General features: G+C 38.7%; 3 protein-coding genes across 4 annotated transcripts; 1 reads left to right on the forward strand and 2 right to left on the reverse strand.

Annotated features, from left to right (window-relative positions):
- Positions 1 to 2,929: 2,929 nt before the first annotated feature.
- LOC116060992 (slit homolog 3 protein) lies at positions 2,930 to 6,243 on the reverse strand. Its single transcript, XM_035997730.1, has 2 exons — positions 4,941 to 6,243; positions 2,930 to 3,845 (listed from the first exon to the last, which is right to left on the reverse strand). The coding sequence occupies exons 1-2, from the start codon at positions 5,223 to 5,225 to the stop codon at positions 3,072 to 3,074; spliced, it is 1,059 nt and encodes a 352-aa protein (XP_035853623.1). The 5' UTR covers positions 5,226 to 6,243; the 3' UTR covers positions 2,930 to 3,071.
- Positions 6,244 to 6,444: 201 nt separating this feature from the next.
- lsm12b (LSM12 homolog b) lies at positions 6,445 to 14,668 on the reverse strand. Of its 2 annotated transcripts, XM_031315524.2 has the most exons (6): positions 14,447 to 14,668; positions 11,524 to 11,657; positions 10,229 to 10,338; positions 8,214 to 8,340; positions 8,057 to 8,126; positions 6,445 to 7,049 (listed from the first exon to the last, which is right to left on the reverse strand). In XM_031315524.2, exons 1-5 carry the CDS (start codon positions 14,571 to 14,573, stop codon positions 8,097 to 8,099), a joined length of 528 nt encoding a protein of 175 aa, XP_031171384.1. In that variant the 5' UTR covers positions 14,574 to 14,668; the 3' UTR covers positions 6,445 to 7,049; positions 8,057 to 8,096. The 2 variants fall into 2 exon arrangements, with proteins under 2 accessions (XP_031171384.1, XP_031171383.1); XM_031315523.2 differs by lacking the exon at positions 8,057 to 8,126.
- Positions 14,669 to 17,803: 3,135 nt separating this feature from the next.
- g6pc3 (glucose 6 phosphatase, catalytic, 3) lies at positions 17,804 to 21,053 on the forward strand. Its single transcript, XM_031315887.2, has 6 exons — positions 17,804 to 18,178; positions 19,208 to 19,314; positions 19,413 to 19,503; positions 19,613 to 19,731; positions 20,231 to 20,372; positions 20,490 to 21,053. Exons 1-6 carry the CDS (start codon positions 17,961 to 17,963, stop codon positions 20,830 to 20,832), a joined length of 1,020 nt encoding a protein of 339 aa, XP_031171747.1. The 5' UTR covers positions 17,804 to 17,960; the 3' UTR covers positions 20,833 to 21,053.
- Positions 21,054 to 21,799: the final 746 nt, after the last annotated feature.

Consider the following 21,799-nt stretch of genomic DNA (forward strand, 5'->3'; position numbering starts at 1 on the left):
AGTCGAAAAATGTCACGAAAAGGTCATAGTATAGTACGTTGTAAAAAGTCATAGTATATTATGTCAAAAAAGTCATAAAAAAGTCATAGTATACGTTGAGAAAGTCATAAAAAAGTCATAGTATATGTTGAAAAAGTCATAAAAAAGTCATAGTATAGTAACTCGAAAAAAGTCATGAAAGTCATAGTATAGTATGTCTTAAAAAATTCAAAGTATAGTACGTCGAAAAATAGTATAGTACAGTATGTCATAAAAAAAAGTCATAGTCTACTTTGTCGAAAAAAACTCGTATAGTATGTCGAAAAAAGTCGTTAAGTTAAGTTGTTTAGTATGTTGAAAAGTCATATTATATTATGTCGTAAAAAATTCAGAAAAAAGTCATTGTATATTGTGTCAAAAAAAGTCATAGTATAGTATGTCGAAAAAAGTTGTTAAAAAGTCATAGTATTAGCCTGACAAGCCAGACCCACATCAAGATGTTGGGTCTGGGAACTCCAACCATTGGCAGGGCTCAATCCGAGTGGCCGGATAAACGGTTGTCTTTCAAATTCCCTCTGCACTCATAGCCAACCAGAGCAGCGCTAGTTGATAGATTAAACTTTTGCCGTATCCGGTCAGCAAAACTCCGAACACATCTTTCTTTTTTAAGAACGACTTCAGTGCTTAAAGGGATATTTCACCGTTGGAAAGATGAATATATCTTTAAATTGGGTCACTTATGTAGTTGAAATGTGAACATTTTTTTAGAAATTGGTGGCTTTCACCGTGGTTCAAGTGGTGTTACACATTTAAAATATATAAAAACAACATTATATAAAAACGACATACGAAACAGGCTACATTTAGTGCACACACATTATATGCTCTGTAAAGTTCAGCTAACACATAGCTACTAGCATTAGCGCTTGGTGGGCTGTATCACAGAGTATAAACACAGCCGTAAATTTGCGTGGAATGTAGAATGGTCGGCATTTAACAAACTCCACCAGCAGTTAGCAGTTAGTTGGATACAAGCAACCCATTTTTGTACCAGGCAGTCCGTGTTAACACAGCCCACCTCCACTAGCTAGTCTTACCCAGCGACAGAGCAGCCGGCCTGGTAGCTAGATAGTCCGATACAGCAATGTTTCCACAACAACAAAAACACAGCAGTCTCTGAACTCGCGTTGGGAGTTTCGTTGAAGTTGAATGTAGTCCAGTTTGTTGTCTAATGAGCGGACACTGGATTGATGGAAAAGGTGGCTGGCTAGCGTTAGCTTTCCACCGGCAAACTCGTTCAACGTTCCCCGCTGATGATGTCCCTTTACCAGCCAGAGGCATCGATCAACACCGCTGGTCTCCATAGCAGGCGGGCGAGTATTCCGTCTGTAATAAAGTGTCCTGCATATTCTCCAATCTGTACCAATGTATCCCAGTGGTACACGTGTGCGGTAGTTTGAATGCACATAATTGTTGTTCTAAAATTTCCTTCAGGATGAATAATCTATTTATCTATCTATCTATCTATCTATCTATCTATCTAAAGTAGCTCCTACTACTGGCTGTAGTCCATTGCCTCTGGGCAAAAAATCTTCCAATGACGCAAAAATCGTCGTTTTACGTCACCGGAAGATTTTTTCCAGACCCACAATACAGAGGTCTCTGGTCTCAGGGGGAAAAATACTACCGTGTTTCTACTGATACAAAGCTTAATGCTAAATCGGTGAAGTATCCCCTTTAACTCCAAGTCTTCCAGAGTCGCGGCCAAAGCCGATTCAAAAGATCGCTGTTCGCCAGCAGCAGCAGCCATCTTCTTTGTTTTCAAGCAGCAGGGAATTTATGCGGAACCGTCGCAACTCTGCCGTCCTTATGTTAAGCCCGCCCACCGACTCTATACACGATGTGATTGGCCTGACCAGAATTTGGTTTTTCCAGCTCGCAAGCCAACTGAGAGTTGCTAGACTGACCCTGGCTGCAAATTATTATATTATAATTATATATATTATATTTCTAGGCTATCATAGTATAGTATGTTGAAAAAGTCATAGTATAGTAAGTCAAAAAAGTCATAGTGTAGTATGTTGAAATAAATCATAGAAAAGTCATAGTATAGTAAGTCAAAAAAGTCATAGTATAGTATGTCGAAAAAGTCATAAAAAGTCAAAGTATAGTATGTCAAAAGAAATGACGTCGAAAAAAATTCATTAAATTCATAGTATAGTATGTTGAAAAAAATCATAAAAGAATTCATAGTATAGTATGTCGAAAAAGTCATTAACAAATGTATAGTACTTCGAAAAAATTCATAGTATATTATGTCAAAAAAAATCAATAAAGTCATAGTCTAGTATGGCAAGAAAAGTCATATAGCATGTTGAAAAAAGTAATTAAAAAGTCACAATATAGTATTTTGAAAAAAGGCTTGGTATATTATTTTGAAAAAAATCATAAAAAATGTCATAGTATAGTATGTATAGTATAGGGGGTGGTGATGGCGCAGTGGATATGACACATGGTGTGGGAGACCCGGGTTCGATTCCTGCTGTGATACATCAGCCAATGTGTCCCTGAGCAAGGCACTTAACCCCTAGTTGCTCCAGAGGCATGTGACCTCTGACATATATAGAAATTGTAAGTCGCTTTGGATAAAAGCGTCAGCTAAATGACATGTAATGTAATGTATGTTGAAAAAACAAATAGTATAATATGTCAAAAAAGTCATAGTACAGTAGGTCAAAAAAAGTCATAAAAAGGTCATAGTATAGTCTGTCATAAAAAGTCAAAGTACAGTATCTCGATTAAAGTAAAAAAAAAAAAGTCATAATATAGTACGTTGAAAAAAACTCATAAAAAACTCATGGTATATGTTACACTTCTTAGAATGAAGGGCCGTTCACTATGGAGCAACACATTTATCTCTGTAAAACAGATAGATAATACAGTTCAGATCCTGTCTAACGGATATTCACACCAGGTGTTTCAAGAAAAAGGCTAGGAGAATCATTAAACATCCAAACCACTCAGGTAACAGCATTTTCTCCCTGCTGAGGTCGGGAAAAAGGTCATCACTGAGAGGCTCAGGGGGAGATTTGTTATCTTTCTGACTCTGTATCACTTACAGTTTGTTTGTTCGTCTTCCAGTTGTGCTCCCCTTTGACCAGGGTACCAATCACAGCCAGCACCACAGTGATGGTGATGACGAGCACAGATGCTGTCTCAGTGATACACAGCTGGCTGTCCAGTGATTCCAGGAAGCTCCCGGCTTGCTGAGCAGGAGCATGGCAGATGATGTCCTTGTAGTCATCCACATGCAGATGCTGAACACGACGGATCTTGCCAAAGACGCGCTGCAGCTCGCAGTCACAGGTCCAGTGGTTGAAAGATAGTTGAAGGTGGGTGGTGGTGGTGGTGGTGGTCTGGAGCTTCAGGAAGGTCTTGAACCTGATGTGCTCCAGCTGGTTTCCCTTGAGACCCAGCAGAGTCAGACTCCGCAAAGGAGCCAGAGCCTCATTCTCGATCAGTGAGATGTTGTTGTGGCTGAGCAGCAGCACCTCCAGGCGTTGCTGCCTACTCAGCAGGCCATCTTTAAGCACATTCAGCCTGTTTGCTTCCAGGTTGAGGAGGCTCAGCCGAGACAGGCTACTGAAAGCCCTGACATCCATCGCCCGGATGCGGTTGTAACTGAGGTCCAGTTTCCTCAGGTTTTCAAAATCAACCAGTGAAGTAGAGTCCAGGTGCTGCAGCAGGTTGTGGTCCAGTCGGAGCTCCTGGAGAGAGGGCAGACTCTGAGAGAAGTCCTGAGGGAGCCAACGCAGCCGGTTAAAACTCAAGTCCAGCCTCTCCAGAAACTGCAGTGATGACAGAGACTGAAACGCATAAATAGGACAGAAATCAGGCAAAACAGTGGTGGAATGTAAATAGGTGCATTATTCTAGTACAATTTTGAGGTACTTACTATCCTATGCTACTTTATACCAATTTCAGAGGCAAATATTGTCCTTTTTACTCCACTACCTTCATTTCACAGTAGAGCTGAAACAATGAATTGATTAGTCAGTCAACAAAAAAAAATCCTGCCCTGCACTGGCAACTGCAGCCATGGTCCTGCTCGATGCCCTACACTGCTACAACTATGATTTCTAGTCATAGCTCTATTATCTTTGTTACTGCCACGGCGCATTATGCCAACTGCTAGAATTATGAATCATATTTCTGTATATCTGTATCAGTGTCTCTGTGTCCCAACCGGCAACGGCAGATGGCCGCCCACCTGGAGCCTGGGTCTGTCCGAGGTTTCTGCCTGTAAAAAGGAAGTTTTTCCTCGCCACTGTCGCACCAAATGCTTGCCCGTGGAAAATGTTGGGTCTCCGTAAATTATAGAGTGTGGTCTAGATCTACTCTATCTGTAAAGTGTCCTAAGATAACTCCTGTTGTAATTTGACACTACAAATAAAATTGAATTGATTTACCATTTTCTGACATTTTATTGACTAAACGTTTTTTTAAATAGGTGAAAAAAATAAATCAATTAATCCATAATGACAATAATCATTAGTTGCAGGTCACAGCTTTAGCTACATTTTGCACATTAAGATTTTATATACAAAGATCAACTGAATTACAAGTTGAAAATAAAATATGGTGCATTTCTAAAAACTAAGGCTATTATAAGGACATATAGTTCCACTTCTACAAGCTGGAACATTAAAATGCTGCACCAGTATTAATTAAATCATGAAATATATAGTATTGTAACACTTACACGGGCCATTTTTTCCCCCTGCAACGGGTACTTTTTACTTCAATATTTTTAGGTAAATTCAGCTCATAATACTTTTGACTTCAGTACAGTTCAGAATGCAGGATTTTTTCTTGCGGTATTATTACTTTTATTTAATAGTTGAATATTGGTTCCACAACTGGTCTAAAACAATACAATTAAATGCACAGTATTTTGGTACCTGTGGCTGCAGAGTTTGGATGCTGTTGTTGGACATTAGGAGGATCTTCAGTGACCACAGCCCCACGAAGGATCTGGTGTGTACCTTAGTCAGCTTGTTTCCACTCAAATCCAACAGCCAGGTGCCGTGGGGGACACTGGGAGGGACCCGGACCAGACCACGAGACCGGCAGTCCACCAGGTCAGAGGATTCGTAGCACAGGCAGAGGCTGGGACACAGCTGGAAGCCCAACACTGTGTTGAGAAGAGGAAGCACACCGAGCATTGTGCAGGCACGCACAGGCATCTTTGGTTTAGATCAGAGTCGGATCACTCCTGCTGAAAGGCATGGTTACCTTCTTCCTACCAGAAGAACCTGATATTGATGTCATTTCACTAAATTCTCTATGAGCAGATATGGAATATTCCTGATTAGAGAGGGATTATGGGCTTAAACAGATAATCACAAAACATAAAACGTATCTGGGGAGCAAACCTGGTCTCTTTTGGACCCTTTCCTAAAATAAGGATATACATCTGCTGCTCTATTTGGATACATGAATCTGATTTTTTTAATGGAGGGCTTTGTATTTCTGCATCACATTACATACAGAAAGATTATATGTCTCATAACTAAATGGAGTTGGTGAGGGAATCAAATAGTACAGGCTTCACCATTCACAATGTTAAAAAAAACACGATGTATTATCTTGCAGCACTGTGGATCATTGGGCAAAATAATTCTCACCATTTTGATATAATTGTAATACCCTATAAATTGAGTAATTTTCTCTCTGGAAACAGCTTCCCAAATGTGAATATTTGCATGTTTTCTTTGACCTCTATGAAAATATACTAAATATTTTGGGGTTTGTACAAAACAAGACATTGTTTAAGTCTAAACCAATTAATCAAGACAATATAAAGAGATTACCGATAATCAATATTTGCAGGCCTACTATAAAGAGTTATCAGTGAACAATCAAACCACACCAGCCTACCTAAAATCTAGCTGTAATTCCACCCAGAAGCATAGAAACCACTGCTTTTAGGAAGTATTGTCCACACAAATCCAGCTGCAACAGCAGTTTTCAGCTGACTTTGTAAACTATACATTTCAATAAAGTTCATGCTGCAAACCAACTCTCAAGTGCTCTGTGTCACCAAGAGGACACCAGTAAATGTCATCAAGTAGCTTTAGAGAAAACAGAGGCTTAAGACATTTCAATAATTAAATTTGAAACAGTGATGGCTTCAGTTCCCTGGAATTACAAGACGCATCACAATCAGGCTACCAAACAATCCGTGAAGAAACCTGAGCAATGTCCATGAAAACCTCATCTGCTCAAAAATGTGGACAATGTGGCAGCCTGATGGTCACCCTGAGGCAAACCACAAATATGCCAACACAAGGTTAGTATTTCACCCCTTCAATATGCCCCACAGTTGATTATTTTCAGAATGTTAATTGAATCGTTCTTCATGAGTCCTTCAAAAAGTTGTTGAAAATTACAGTATTACAGTCAGAATTTTCGTTACTTTTATTTTAGAAAATGTCCTTTAAAGTGTGGCATTTCAAGTCACATTTTGTTTAAAATACAGAAAATACAGACAGTAGAACATGGATACAGCAAAAAAGGAAACAATGACAGAAAATAAAGCTAACAAGCCTTTCTGACTGCTCTAGTTTTCTCTTTTTGAAATGGAAATGAAGGCAAAGGAAGGAGGGCAGAAAAAGAAAAGGATTCAGGGATAGGGAGGAGGGGGGAGTAGGGGCAGAATGAGACAAGTTAGTTAAGGAAACTATGGTTGCTTTATGGTTCATGTTTAAATTATTCTTTATAAAGTCTAATTTAAGATTTAATCTTTCCTCTCTCTTTTTTGTCTTTTTCATTTAATGGTATTTTGATCTTCTGGATCCAGGGCCCTCAGCGCTCCTCCTTGTGGTCTCAGACTGAGGACAAGGAATGCCGACTTCGTCTGGCAGTGGGAACAAAACCACCCACGACGCCTTCCCCGGCTGACCCACACTGCCAACTCAAGAAGATAAAGTGGAGTCCTTCTGTGTTTGCTGTGCTTGTGAACGTTGCATGGACTTCTGACTTTCCACGTCTCTAAAATGTTTCTCAACCTGCAAGAATGAAACCACAACTTTTAAAAACGGGCACCAATTCTGTGAAAGGTCAACCCGAAGAACCTACGTCCCGTGCTGTCATTGTACAGTGAACAATGTACACAGAGACAACGCAGTGAAGCAGGCTATAAAGTTTTGCAAATCTTGTCTCAAAATACTCACAATTCAAAACGCTATATACAAAGTTAAGCAGGTATTAGCTGGGATACAGCAGAAAACTGCAAATACATAAACAGACTTGTCTTTAAATAAATAATACACAGTGGGTATTAATGGAACTTCCTAAGGTGTCAGTATGTTCCAAAGTTTTGTCGGATTGTGAACAGCTTCTGAACCCGTCCCACTACAACTTTCCTAAGTTAGAATGGGTGTATCCATCAATTTCAGCATCGACAGGTAAGACATTTTAACCTCCACCAGCTGATAGTCAAACAACAGCACTTGCTTATGTTTTCACAGGTTTTAAGTTAAGCCATTATAAGTCATGGCAAATATAGATTTATAATCTATGTTGTTTATGATGCTATAACTTTAGTGTGGCAGTGTTGTATAGTTTTGTTGTTTGACAACCAAAGAGGTAGAGAGTATATAGATTTGCCTGATTTAACCCAAACTGCAGTGTTGGCATCACACTTTAAGAAATGACCTAAAGGTGCCGGTGTAGACAAAATCCATCCAGAAACCCATTTTGTATGTATCTGTTTAAGTGGTGACATGGTCTCAAAGAGTCTTCCACATTTGGTTTTATAAATGTATGTGAAACAGTAGCTGTGACATACGTAGAGCTAAAACAATTAGTCCATTAATTCAGTAGTTAATCGGACACTATTTTGATCGTTTCATTCATTTTCCAAGCAAAAATGCCAAACATTTGCGGCTTCTGGGTTCCCAAATATGAGGATTTGCTGCTTTTCTTTATCATAAACATTAAAATGAATATCTCTGGATTTTGGACTTAATTGTACAAAAAAAAGCTATTTAAAAAAAAAAAAAAAAAAAGTCACCTTGGGTTCTGAGAAATTGTGATGGGCATTTCATAGATGATTAATTGAGCGAAAGAAAATAATCTGCAAACTAATCCATAATAAAAAGTCTCATTAGTTGCAGCCCTGAAGTCGTGTAACGTTGGTAAAATTTTGTATAAATATAAAGCATACTTACTATTTTGCGTACATGACTTAAAGCGCTTCCCTCTTTGCCTTTGCAGTTCTCAACTTGGTAAGGTGGCGAGATTACAACGTCGTCCATCACAATAATGTTCTTCTCCTGCCATTTACAGTCTTTGATGCTGCAAAGAAAAGTAAAAATCATTGTATCTGCGGCTGAAAATGTTTTTGTTGGAGAAGCAAACGATGCAACATGACAGGAAATTATTTTCATACAGGTTTTCCCTGCGTTTATCTCTCTATTTGAAATGGTTAAGCGATATTTGTCATGAGGGGTAAAGTGAAAATACATTTAATAGACAAGCTTTATATTTAGCAAAAGGGTCACTGAGAAAAATAAAATGTAATACTGAGTCCAAAACTCTTTGGATATGCTTAATCTTCCACAAATTTAAGATACCTGGAACACAAAAAAGGATTTTCAAGATTGATTTAGTCATGAGTGACCACTTACTGAAGATGCATCTGTCCCACAAAGTAGGGAAACACCCATACAGGTGTCCGATAACGGTCTGATACAGGGATAAAATAGGGTCTGATCAGATATCTGAGACCAAAATCTGATACCAAACACGTCACATAACGAAATGTGACTTTTCCCCAAAGTACAGTACAGCCACAGGACACATGAAAGAAATGACTCATGTTTTGTCTCTCAAGGTCCAAAAAATAATCAGCTCATCATAAGCTGATTAAGACGTTATTCAGCCATTGCAAGAAAAGTTTGGACAGTTTACATTGTCTATATCATGCAATAAAACAAGACATTGTGCAATTATTAAAAGCAAACTTTAGTTTAAGATCTCGATTGTGAATTTCTTTCTTTAAACTGGTCTGGAATCAGCTCATCAGGCAAAACCTAACACCAGAATGAACATTTAAAAGGTCCAATGTGTAGGAATTTCTCCCATCTAGCGTTGAGATCATATATCGCAATCAACTCTCTCGTGCCACGCAGTTCAAAGTACATATTACAGCTACGGTAGCCTTCACGCTTCAAAAAGCTGGTCTCTTGCTCTTTTCAATATCCTTTTTTTCTTTTTCTGGGTGAAGAAGAAGACTCCTGTTCCTGAAATTTGGATTTTGAATATGTGTGGTCCTCCATGTTTTTGCATTAGCAGCACCTGGGAGTTTATCATGTGACAGCGAAAACGCGAAAGGCGGAGCAGTATGTCCTGTATGTCCCTTACCGGCTAACGTATTTCAAGATGGCCCATGAATATGGAGCGTCTACCCCAGTTCATGCGAATGCAAATGTAAAATTTCAATATATATACACTTGGAATTGATGGTGGTGGTAAATATTCATGAAAAAGGACACATTTGTGAACGGGCAACACAGATTTTGATAATGAACAACTAAACACGTTACACACTGGACCTTTAAGAGTGACAACATTCATTCTGTTTGTCGAAAAAAGGTGTTAAATATGACATTCTAGCTGGATTACTCATTACAACCAGCACACAATACTCCCTAAAAAACAATGACTAATATAGTAAAATACTCATCCAGGAAGAGGAGAGATATTTAGGATAGGAGGAGAGGTAAAAGTAAGTCAGAGAGCAGAACAAATATTAAAATATTAAATCTGCCTGAGAATAAGAACAGTTTGTTCTGTCAACTATTGGGTAAAGTAGACAAGACTTTTCCCCTTCCCCCATACAATACATTTAATAAACATGATTACTTTGACTTTTTAAATAAAGCAGCATGTTTCTGTTGAATTGTTGGTTTTGTTTTAAAAGAAACAAATTTTCTTTTGAATTATTTTTGTTTGGACTTTGTTGTAGTCTTGGGCTGAAATGACACTGCTAGCTGAGGTAGAGGTCCTCACAAGCCCACTCTGTTCCTCGTGGACAAGACCCGGCTCTGAACCACGAGTCTAGCCCGTGTTCATATTATTGACGGTCTAATGGGGTGGGGGGGTGCCGCTCTGTTGCCGTGCTGCTCATGATCCTGACCCTGCTGATCAGATCAGCAACTGAACAATAGTATGAAGTTCTTACGTTTTGTGAATAGTCTGGAATAGCTGTTGGCCCTCCACAGAAACCCCAGCACTGATTGCATAGGCTTGGGACAGCTTGTCCTCCTTTTCTGTCCGTGCTCGATTGGCAAGCTGTGAAGAGTCAAACAGAACAAAACGCATTCTTAACACTGATCATTATTTGATTTGACAGCTTTGAACTAGGAAAAGCATTATTTTTAATTGCAATAAGAACAGGACAGCTTCAACTTTTGTCTTCTACTGTGTTTTGGTTAATGACTCAAGGAAATCTTGCACACAACCTTTTGCTCCTCAGGAGAGACTCTAGATTACATTTTCTAAATTGCACACATAACTGCCACAACAAAGTGATCTCTCCCATTGACTCAACGATATAATTACTTTCAACAATTTGCCGACAAATTATTCTCATGTAGAATCACAGAGAGTAGAGCTTAGCCAAACTTTAACGGAGAGGAACACCCTGAATAGGCCATTGCCCACCAGTTAATCACAGGGCGTGATTTACACGCAAACATTTATTTGAGCAATGTAAATAAAAACATAAAAATAATATATATATATATATATATATATATATATAAATAAAAATCTGGCTGGATCCTCAGTAGTCCACATTTCTAGTCCAAATAGGTCATCACAAGCTGACAAAGCAGTAAACGGCATATACTTTACATGCCTCATACCAGAATCCCTTGTGGCAGGTACTTTCTTTTATGAATTCACTGACCCTCGAGAACTCATGAAGTCAGGATGTATTAAGTGACTGCATCATATTTACCAGGTGGAGGATCACAATGGAAATAAGCCTGTGGGATTTAGTGTGTAATTAAATCCTCAACAATGTGTATGTGATACCTGTCTTCAGGTAAAGCAGTATTATGTCTATTTTGGGATTGTCAAATAAATCTATCATATTTACCAGATAGAGTACTTCCAACTTAACTAGACCAATTAATAGCCTGATGATGGAAATGGAAGTTGTCCATCATGTGCTGAGGTGGGGGGGGGAAATCACCTGAATGCACCATTTGATTTGATCATTTGGAGAAGAGACCTACAGATCCTGTAATTTACCAGCCTTCGTGGGCCACATCTTTTGGGGGATCCAGCCCCTGAATTAAGTCACAGCTCAGACTAAATGACGAGCTTACAATTGCATGCGTTTTCAAGTTCAACCTCACATTCACTTAGAGTTAATAACTTTTGGATCATCTGGCTGTGAAATGAATTCATCACACAGACATCGTCAATGGAGGCACACACCAACACATGTAAAAGGACAAAAAGACTAACCTTGCTAACATTCAGTGATGCTAGTGGGGGTGGAGTCTCAGTGCGGTCATTAATTATGTCCACATCAGAAACATAGGCTAAGTTGATCAGGATGACGTCGTTGAGGTTTGGCTTACCGCTGGAGGAAGCACATTCTTTGAAAAAGCTCAAGTCAAGGCACACAACTTCATCACAATCCAAAATGACTACTTAAATCTGACCCCTTCATGAACCTGGCTGCACAGAGGAGCTTATGATACAGAGAACACTGACTGACTGACAGTGAGCGGTAGTGCCAGTTACAGAGGGAAATGCAGTGCTGCCACCTACAGTAATCATAGATTAATGAAGAACTGTTAGAAATGAATTAACATTGAATATAGCATATGCACATACACACAGCAGCAAAGCAAGTGTTAACTTTGTGATTTTGAATGACTTTCTTTGCTGAAGCCCCAGAAATGAACTTGTCTTTTAGGTTTATAACCCAATGGCAGCTTGACTTATCTTAGAAAATGCCTGATTAATTAACTCAGCCATGGCATCTTGATCTATAAGCGCACTGGTTTGCAGTCAGATGGATTTAAGTCCTTACATTTTCCCAGAATAAAATTTTGAGTGAAAACAGCAACATTCTGAACTACAGAAAACAAAAACATATACACAAAGAAACAGAATAAATCAGCAATTTTATCTTAATACAATGTGGTTTTCTGAAACCCTGACGGACCAGGTCCTCAAGGCATCGACCCCACTTGCCCTGTCATATCAGTGATACAGGAACGGCTTGTAAGACTAGTCAGCGTGATCCAGACGCACGACAGGCTTTTCCCCATATTTTCTGATCGAGTAGTAGTTTAATCGAATACAACAAGCACACACACAAGCTAGGACAGAATTTGACCTGATATGACAGTGACAGCATGACCTTAAAGTTTGACCTAAGCGGTAAAATTTAGACTGATCATTTAATTCTGATCCGTACATCCTTCGATTAAGTCTATGCCCTGTGGGGTGGCCTCTAGCTCACCCAGTAAGAGCGCGCGCCCCATGTAGGCTGAGTCCTTTGAAGCGGCGCAGGGTTCGAATCCGACCTGTTGCCCTTTGCTGCGGGTCATCCCCCATCTCTCTCCCCCTTTCCTGTCTATCCACTGTCACTATATAATAAAAAGGGAAAATCACCCAAAAAATAATCTTTAAAAAAAAGATGCCCTGTAAAAGAAAGTTTCATGTAAATGCCCAGACTTTTCTAGCGCACCGTCTGACTCAGATGGCTTTACTGATTAGACTGATGTCAATTCAGTTTCTTGGACAGACACTAAAGTTTCAAACTCTTCAAACAAACTAAAAAGGCCTGTGAGGCTAACTACCAAACAGTATTAACTGCTATTAACTTAGTTCATTTGGTGTTTTAACCCCACAGCCTGTCCGTGTTCACGTTAACTACACCTAGACAGCGGTTTTCAAAGTTGGGTCTGGGGACCCCCAGGGGTCTTTGAGAGGGTTCCAGGGAGTCCCCAGCAAAAAGGGGAATAGTTTAATTATAATTCCATCCATAAGTAACACAAAGACATTATGACTATTTTGATTATAGGTTTCATACCCTCCCTGTAATGGGTTGGTCCAGCATGCCACCTAAATAATGTGTATTTTACACATACCCGTCTTCAGCCAAAGACTGATACCCCCCAAGGTGTTCCACCGGAGGTCGTTCATACAGGGGACCATCAAACTTCTTAATTCATCCCCACTCTTTCGCAGAATGGACATCAGAGGACTGGGAGGCTGCTGAGGTCCCTCTGAACTCACTAACAGAAACTAGACTCATGTCTCTATTCTTTACGTTCACACACTGCAACTTTGGCAGAGTGCAATATACATTTTTTTGTACATATAATTAATAATCCCCATTTTGTACACTATATGCATGTACGTTTAAAGGGCATACTTTCAACGATTATTAGTACTTTGTGTTTTAGATTGATATTTGATTGATTCCCTGCACTATTCTTTGTTCAGTGATTTCCTTTCGTGTACTGCTGCTGTGACACGTGGATTTCCGCCGGGGATGAATTAAGTATCTATCTATATGTAAAAAGTAGCTATCAAATTTTTATCTATCCATCTATACCCACACCCATGAATGGGTGTAACGTTAGGCATGCTCACCAGCAAGCTAACGTTGGTTGTAATGAACTCATGATGCCTGAGCCACTTGAATTTTGTTGAAATGAAACATAATCGTAACATAATTCTGACCATAATCACCCAACAAATACAATGTCACCAGAATCCGTTGAGACTTGGGGGGGGAAAGCCCAGCTGATAAGCTCGGGAATGCTAATACCGTTAATTGAGCTAGTAGCGGCAGTGTGGGGTTGACCGACAGTTAGCATGTTAGCCGAGCTAACAGCAACTTCATTGTAACGTTAGCGTGGAAGGGAACTCGGTGCCCATTCATCACCAGCTTTTAGAAATAAAGCGTTAGCATCTCCGAACAACGGCACCATAAAATATGTGAAGTGAATCTGTGTACCCGAGCAAAGAGCGGGATTCGCTGAATGTCAGTTAGCTTGCTAACTAGCAACGGTTTGTGCCTGTTGAGAGCACACAGCCATGATGCCTACTAGGATTCGTTGCCAGATAGTGATCCATGTTGAGGTCTGGCAATACAATGAGTGGATTCAAAACACATGCTCTTCTTAGCAGATAACGTGAAGCCGTTAAATGAGCCGGCAACATCTATAATGTCTTCAACAGATAGGAGATGGATGGGTAACTACATTGCGAATGAAAGTATTTAAAACGGACAAAGATATGGAACTCAGCTACTACCAATTACGCCTGCGCGGATCACTATTTGACATATTTTCGGTTACCCTACAGGCCCTTGCAGCCAGGCAGGCCAGCAAGCCGTCCGCAGTTCGAAACAAACAAAGGATACTCAGAGTTAACATCTTGGACTGGTAGTCAAACGCGACCACCTCTCCCTGTAGACGTTGGCCCAAGCAGGTGAGGCAAGAGACATGGCTCCCGACGCTGAAATACTCCCCCGGTCCAGGAGCCGCCATCTTCTCCGCCAGGAAACCGGAGCGCCTGCCTTACGTAAAACGACGTGATGTCGTATGGAGACAAAACCTGGGCGTGTCGAAGTACGTCGCGTGATGGTCATTTATTCTACAACGAATTATATTATTATTATTTTTATTATTATTATTATTATTATTATTATTATTATTATTATAAAAATCTACAAACCCCAAAGCCTTAAAGATTCGTGATTACACGTGTGCTGAATCACACATTTTTTTCTTCTTTTTTTTTAATTATTATTTTTCTTCTTGAAATAATTTATTTACCAATTAACCCCTGGTATATAGGTCTATTGTTATTTGTCTACAATTGTTTTGTAATAAATAATTTGAAAAAAACTACTAATTATATTTAATATTTAAAGTAACTATATATAACTTTTAAATGTTTCTGAAACTGTGTTATTTTTCATCTGATGATCATAAATTACCTGTAACAGCAAACGAGACTAACAGTAAAAAGGACGCTATTTTTATATAGTTTCTATCAATGCCTTTGCCCAGTCTGATTTTTCCCCGCACAACAGCAGGTGTGTGGTAAAAACACTAGAGCCCGACCGATAAAGGATTTTTAAGGCCGATATTGATACAAATATTTGATGATTTAAAATTCTATATATCGGCCGATATATATATTTTTTAAATCCAGAAACGCATAACAAAACATAAACAGATTTCCCTAACATTAGTTATTTGTAGTTATTTATGAGTCCTCACTAAAATAATATGATAATGCAGTTTAAAAATAAACTTGTATGTTTTATTGTCACAACAGAACAGAGGAACATCAAAATATATTAAAGTTCTGATAAATAAAATGTATAAAAATACAAACTTGAAATGAAACTTAAAGGGTTAAACACGTGTGTTGCCAACAGGGAGGTTGTAGAGCGCCCTCTGGTGGACAAACTACACAACGCCAACACTCAGAACATGGTTGGAGGGTGTTTCGTCCGTTTTTATTTTATTTTTTAAATATTCATTTATCGGCCATTATAAATGCGGATACCGATAGTTTGGAAAATGCCTAATATCGGCCCGCCGATATATCGGTCGGGCTCTAAAAAACACTACCGCTTTTGTCCAAAGCGGCCGCTAGAATCAACACAAACTGAAAGTTACATATAGCCACTTTAATCTGCTGCAGCTTTTTAGAGGTTTAGTAATCAAAGTTTTATTGAAATCTATGTAATAGTGGTATAGGCATATTCCTGGGAGGAGTTGACATTACCAAGAATAAATGCTCAACTATTTACATCAGGAATTACACAAGCTGAAACTCTGCCCTAAGGAAGATTATTTTGGGTTTCGCTTTATGGAGAATGAATTAGCAGGAAATGTGGATGGTTGGAGACAAATTCTGTCTTAATATAACAAATAGAGGTTTTGTTGAAAATCTTGCATAAAATATATTCAGCAAAAAATACATTAAAGAGATTAAGACTTGATATTGAATATTATTGCACTTTCTGTGAACTAGAAGAAGAAACAATCTGACATTTATTTTATCACTGTATGCATACTAGAATATTTTGGGTTGATGTTCAACATCGTATAGGAAGGAAAACAAACAATTCAATTACAGGACATTCTAATCTAATTTTATTATTTGGGCAACTCCACATTCAGAATAAGTAATGAGTGGACTCCAAACCAGACATTTTTTTTATTAAGAACTGTATCAATATTTTAACACTAAGATACCTTAAAAATAAGGAAGGCAATTAAGACTATTTTTGTGTTTGATACATTTGTCATGGATATATTGATTTGAATTTATATGACCTTTATATATATATATATCTTTGTGTATGCATACCTCTGGTATGGACAGTAGAGTTTTTTGTGTGTGTAGCTTACATAATGTTAATGCACGTGGTTTTTTTTAAATTAAGTAAAAAAAAAAAAAGTATGTCAGGTTATGGTCATTTTTTCTAATACGACGATCTATATTTACTATTTAATCTATTTAACATCATGCTTTATCATTATATATATATATATATATATATATATATATATATATATATATATATATATATATATAGTCTACTAAATGTTTTAATTGTAGATGAAATGTAAATAGCCTATAATTCCATTCATCGAAGTACAAAGTTGTGGCTTTGTCTCCCATTGATTCAACTGCTCTCCATTCCAAGTACTCTCCCTACCAAGAGTCGAGTATTTTTTTGCCAGCTAACCCTAACCACTCCTCTTTCCTAAACCTAACCAACACAACTAGAGAAGGCAACGAGTACTAGCCAATCAGAGGAAGAGTAGGGCGGGTCATGCCTTCGCCATCCTAGGAAAAAAAATGTGGCCTACCGGAGATCTGACGGTACTGCTAGCAGTATGGAAGCCCCTTCCTGCAAATGTGATGAAAAAAAAGAAACTTTAAAAAAAGTATATGAGATAGTAACTCAAAATAATGACTTAGTATTTCAAAACAAAAAAACAATGACAATTAGGCTATGTTCACTTGGCGTCTTTTTTTAAGCTGCCAGCGTCTGTTTTACATAATAATCCTATGGAATAAACCGTGTTTTCGAAAAAGTCCTGAGTGTTTTTTTAAACGCCACGCCAACGTTTTTTTTCTGCAGCTCAGAGGGTCTTTTTTAAGTTGAAAAAAGTTCAACTTTTCTGACCTGTTGTTTTCATAACAAGAAAAAATGGAGTCGGAGCACAGCGAGTTATATGATATGACCGTCACCAGGTGCTTCCTGTACAGGGAATGACGGTTGGAGGAACTCACTTTGTTTTATCTAATGCTAGTAGAACTGCTCTGTTCTTTCTCTAGCTCGCTTCACCGTTTTGTTTTATCTAACGTTAGCATTAGCACCGCTCCACATAGCGCTCTTGCATAGCCTACTCTAGCAGTGGCTGTTGTTATAGCAACAAAAGACGCTCTTGGCTGCTTTTTGGAACCAAAACGCTGCCAGCTTTTTTCTTTATTACAAAAGCACCCTAGTCAACTTTTTCTTGTCAAAAAAGACGCCAAGTGTGAACATAGCCTTAGTAGCTCAAAATAACAACATAGTATCTCACACATAATGACTTTGTCTCAAAATAATATTATCTCTAATAATGAGAGGCTGTATCAAAATATGCTAAGTCATTATTTTGAGATAAATACTAACTCATTATTTTGAAAAGTTTCTCATTATAATTATTTACCAGATCTTCTTTTTTAGCTGATCAGCTTTTTTCATCACATTGGCAGAAATAGGCTTCCATACTGCATGCTGCAGCACTTCCTGAACTACAAAATAATCAGCAAAGATTCTCTTTTACTCTGTAATCAGGATTGCAGTTTGATTTTTGCATCCACATCCAAGTAACGTTATAGTATTGGGAGAGGACGCAGTCATGGAGGCCGTTTACACCCAAGGTATCTGGATGGCTGAAAGTCTCCAGCAGAGGACGATAAGTCAAGAAAAAATGTGGCTAATTGTCACTCACATTGGAGACCCCAAAGCAGCTTTCCTGCTCGTCTTTCCTTTCACATATTTCATCAGCAAACGAGCTGGAGTTGCGGTGCTTTGGGTAGCAGCTATATCGGAGTGGTTAAACTTGGTGTTTAAATGGTAAGGCTAAAAGAAGCAGCCAGCATCATGTTTTAAACATTCTTTTTAATGTGTAGCTAACTTTTAGTTATCTCTAACATGTTAGCACGAAGTTAAAGTTTGCTGTTGGCATTCAACGACAACTGTAGTCTTTTATTTTTCATATTTTATTCACAACAATGAAGTTAGAAAGAAATTTATATTTTATTCTGTTGACGTTGCAGCTTCTATAGAAAATGCAGTCCCACCGTGTGTACTGTCCGAGGTGAAACCGATAAAAGCGGAACCTTTTATATAAAGGACAGTCTAGTAACGGTAATTAGCAGTGGTATTTGATTTTCTCAGGGGTAATATAACATTAAATATTGATAACATTGGTTACTTATGACAACAGCATATTAAGCATAGCTATCATAATTATTTACAGATGTTTACAGATGGATCCAGGGACCTAAATAGTTAATGTGTTAGGCATTGTTAAAACCTCCCAAAAATATCCAATAGATTATCTGCACACACACACACACACACACACACACACACACACACACACACACACACACACACACACACCACACCACACATTAGTCTACAATGGATAGGCAAGGTTAAAACAATCAGAATAAAACTAGAATGTCACAGCTGAAATGCACAGTTCTCAAAACGGTTTGAGAAACCTTCTTCTTCTAAAACTGGGAATAGATGTATATTTTGTTGAATACCACCAGCACAAATGGCAGTAGATGGAAACAAGGTTGCTGATAAATTGGCTAAAAGAGAATTAAGAATTGTGAGGATAATATTTTAGAAATTATACACCATAAAATTATAAAATCTTGGTCAGAAATATGGGATAAAGGTGAATAGGGCAGTAGAAACTGAAAGGGAAATGAGTATTAAATGATTGTTGTACAAACAATGTTAGGACAAACAGAAGTAGATTTAATATCCAGAGTATAAACGCTACCTAAAGTCATGCTGTTACACAATCTGGTACAGTAGGTAACACCATGTACATTTATGACCAATACATAAATGTACGTTTCCCAGGATGCTGTTTGGAGAAAGGCCTTTCTGGTGGATAGGTGAATCAGGTCTGTTCGTCAACAAGCAACCCAATGTGCACCAGTTTTCCTCCACCTGTGAAACCGGCCCAGGTGAGAAGTCCTCAAAGAAAAATATAACATGCATCAGTCATAGACAGTACACTTAATTCATTGCACAGTCAGCTGTAAAGCTAACGTCCGTCTCTCAGGGAGTCCATCGGGACATGCGATGGTGACGGCAGCAGTCTGGTGGGTCGTGGTGTCCTCACTGGGGTCATCTCTGTACTTACGCACTCACAGGTATGCCCATTTCAAATAAACAAATATGCTGTTTTGGCTTTGAAAATGCAAGAAATTGAAGGATATCAGAGCTATTTTTGAATGAATACCTCTTTCTCTGTGGCTCCAGTGTGGTGTTATCAGCTGCTCCCTACCTGCTCTATGTGGTGATGCTGGTGGCAGTTGGAATCTCCAGGATCTTTATCCTCGCCCATTTCCCTCACCAGGTCATCGCTGGCTCCATTACAGGTCTGACCAACAGTTTCATGCACAAGCTAAAACATGGAGTGTGGGTAGGCTATATGGATTTAATCCTCTATCTCTGTACATATCATTTTACATTAAAAAATATTGATACATATATACTGTATATAGTACATTCTCTGGAAAATCATAAATGGGTAAAACAACTGGACAGTATTGGCTGTTTTATGCTAAACTATTGAATTTAACTACTTCTTCACACTGATGCAAAAATCATATTCATTCAAAATTACTATAAAAACTCTAGTTAATTGATTTGCAACAATTTCCACTGTAGCCTAATAGACTCAGAGATGTTAACTACCGTATAAACAGTATAGAAAAATCTCTGTCGGGTGAAAAAAATGTATATTGTGTCACAGAATATATTGTGTTAGCAATACAATTTCATAGCATTTGTGTTCTACCCTTTGCTACCCCAGAGGTTAAGCAATACAGTATAGCTTTCACTGCAAATTTGAACTGATTGACTTTCTTTTGTCAGGTTTCATTCTGGGGATGGTTCTGAGCCGCAGAGTACCAGAAGGACGCCCCCTGCTGTTCTTCTTTAGCTTCAGCATCGGGCTGCTGCTCGGTACTCTGATGCTGCATGCTGGACTGCAGCAGCTGGGAATCGACCTCTCCTGGTTAGTCTTTTTTATTACATTTATGTGTATTGGTGAGTCTGTTCACTGTGTAATAAGCTCTGTGAGGTGAAGTAAATCTTTCTTTCCTAGACTGGACATATTCTATCTATTCCACAGGTCTATTACCTTGGCTAAGAAATGGTGCAGCCGTGCAGAGTGGGTTCGTTTGGATTCAGCCCCATTCTCATCTCTGACTCGAGACTGCGGGGCCCTTCTGGGTTTGGGGCTGGCCCAGTATTGGAAGCCTGGTGGATATTCTCTGCCTTGGGCTCCACGGGCTTTGTCTCTGGCCATTTCGTCCATGGGACTGTACCACGTCAATCGTCTGCCGCTCCCAGTCCGACCACAAGGACTCTTCTATGGCCTGTTCTTTGTCAAATTCGTCATAGTACCTCAGATTGTCATGGTGCTTGTGCCTGGACTGGTTTACCTGTTCACACACAAAAAGAAGAAGGACTAGAAACTATTTTCCCCTAATGTTAAAGGTGTCTTTCACACCTCCAAAGACTATAGCTTCCTCCTGAGTTTCTGGGCACTTTAAATGTCCAATTTATGTATTTATTTGTGTGTAAAAGCTGTAGGTAGTTACTCAACATTTGTTTTTGTTCTCTTACAATTCAACTGGCAGGAGTCTTCAGTCAGTGACGTAATGTTTTTTTAAATGATTACATGGTCCTTAAAGCTTTAGTGCGTCGCCCCCATGAGGAATTCTCATTCGCGTCCACATGATTCAAGCCTTCCGTGATCGTGCACGCACCAACCCCCCCCCCCCCTCCACACAGTTGCTAGTAGCCAAGGAGGACACGGAGGATTAAAAAAACATGATCAGAAGAGGTAATTATCTTTGCTCAAGTTTCTGCGCGGGAAAGTCACTGGACGACACAATCTTCTGAACATAGCCATACTGAGAAATACAGAGAGAGTTGTGTGGAGCTGAAAGTCTTGATTAGCTTTGTAGCAACTCATTTGGCAATGGCTTGAATGTAACGGCTGTTCATTCATATCAAAAAGTTACACAGTAAAGCTTTAAGTGTGAGGATTGTATCAGATTTTTAATTTACCGCACATTTGCAGTAAATCTATATACAGCAATAATAATAAGTGTTAATACTATAATATTTTTGGGGAAATCGTGAGTTGTTCTGTGGTAAAAGTGCAGTTTTGAGGTATTGCACATCAAAAAATATGATACATGCTTGAAAACCTCATTGCTTCTGAATGTTACCGGAGAAAGGCTTCAGAGAAAACATCTTTTCAATCATTTGTACTTACTTTATCGACGATGTTTCAGCCCTCAGACCTTACCATCAGGTAAAAGATTGTGTAAATCAGATTTAAAAAAAAAAGAGATTTACTTAATAAAGGTCTGAGGACCAAAATATTGTTCATAAAGTGAGTACAAGTGGTGAAGACAGTCAAGAGTTGTT

Source organism: Sander lucioperca, chromosome 22 (genome assembly GCF_008315115.2).
Source record: "Sander lucioperca isolate FBNREF2018 chromosome 22, SLUC_FBN_1.2, whole genome shotgun sequence".
Taxonomy (NCBI): Eukaryota; Metazoa; Chordata; class Actinopteri; order Perciformes; family Percidae; genus Sander; species Sander lucioperca.

Coding starts and splice junctions, on each gene's coding strand:
- LOC116060992 (XM_035997730.1), bottom strand. CDS start 5,225: ATGCCTGTGCGTGCCTGCACAATGCTCGGTGTGCTTCCTCTTCTCAAC. Junction 3,846..4,940: donor TCCAAACTCTGCAGCCACAG/GTACCAAAATAC, acceptor TATGCGTTTCAG/TCTCTGTCATCACTGCAGTT.
- g6pc3 (XM_031315887.2), top strand. CDS start 17,961: ATGGAGGCCGTTTACACCCAAGGTATCTGGATGGCTGAAAGTCTCCAG. Junction 19,732..20,230: donor CATCGCTGGCTCCATTACAG/GTCTGACCAACA, acceptor TTCTTTTGTCAG/GTTTCATTCTGGGGATGGTT. Junction 20,373..20,489: donor CTGGGAATCGACCTCTCCTG/GTTAGTCTTTTT, acceptor TCTATTCCACAG/GTCTATTACCTTGGCTAAGA.
- lsm12b (XM_031315523.2), bottom strand. CDS start 14,573: ATGGCGGCTCCTGGACCGGGGGAGTATTTCAGCGTCGGGAGCCATGTC. Junction 8,341..10,228: donor TTCCAGACTATTCACAAAAC/GTAAGAACTTCA, acceptor TTTTCTTTGCAG/CATCAAAGACTGTAAATGGC. Junction 7,050..8,213: donor TAAGTCATGTACGCAAAATA/GTAAGTATGCTT, acceptor TCATTCTTGCAG/GTTGAGAAACATTTTAGAGA.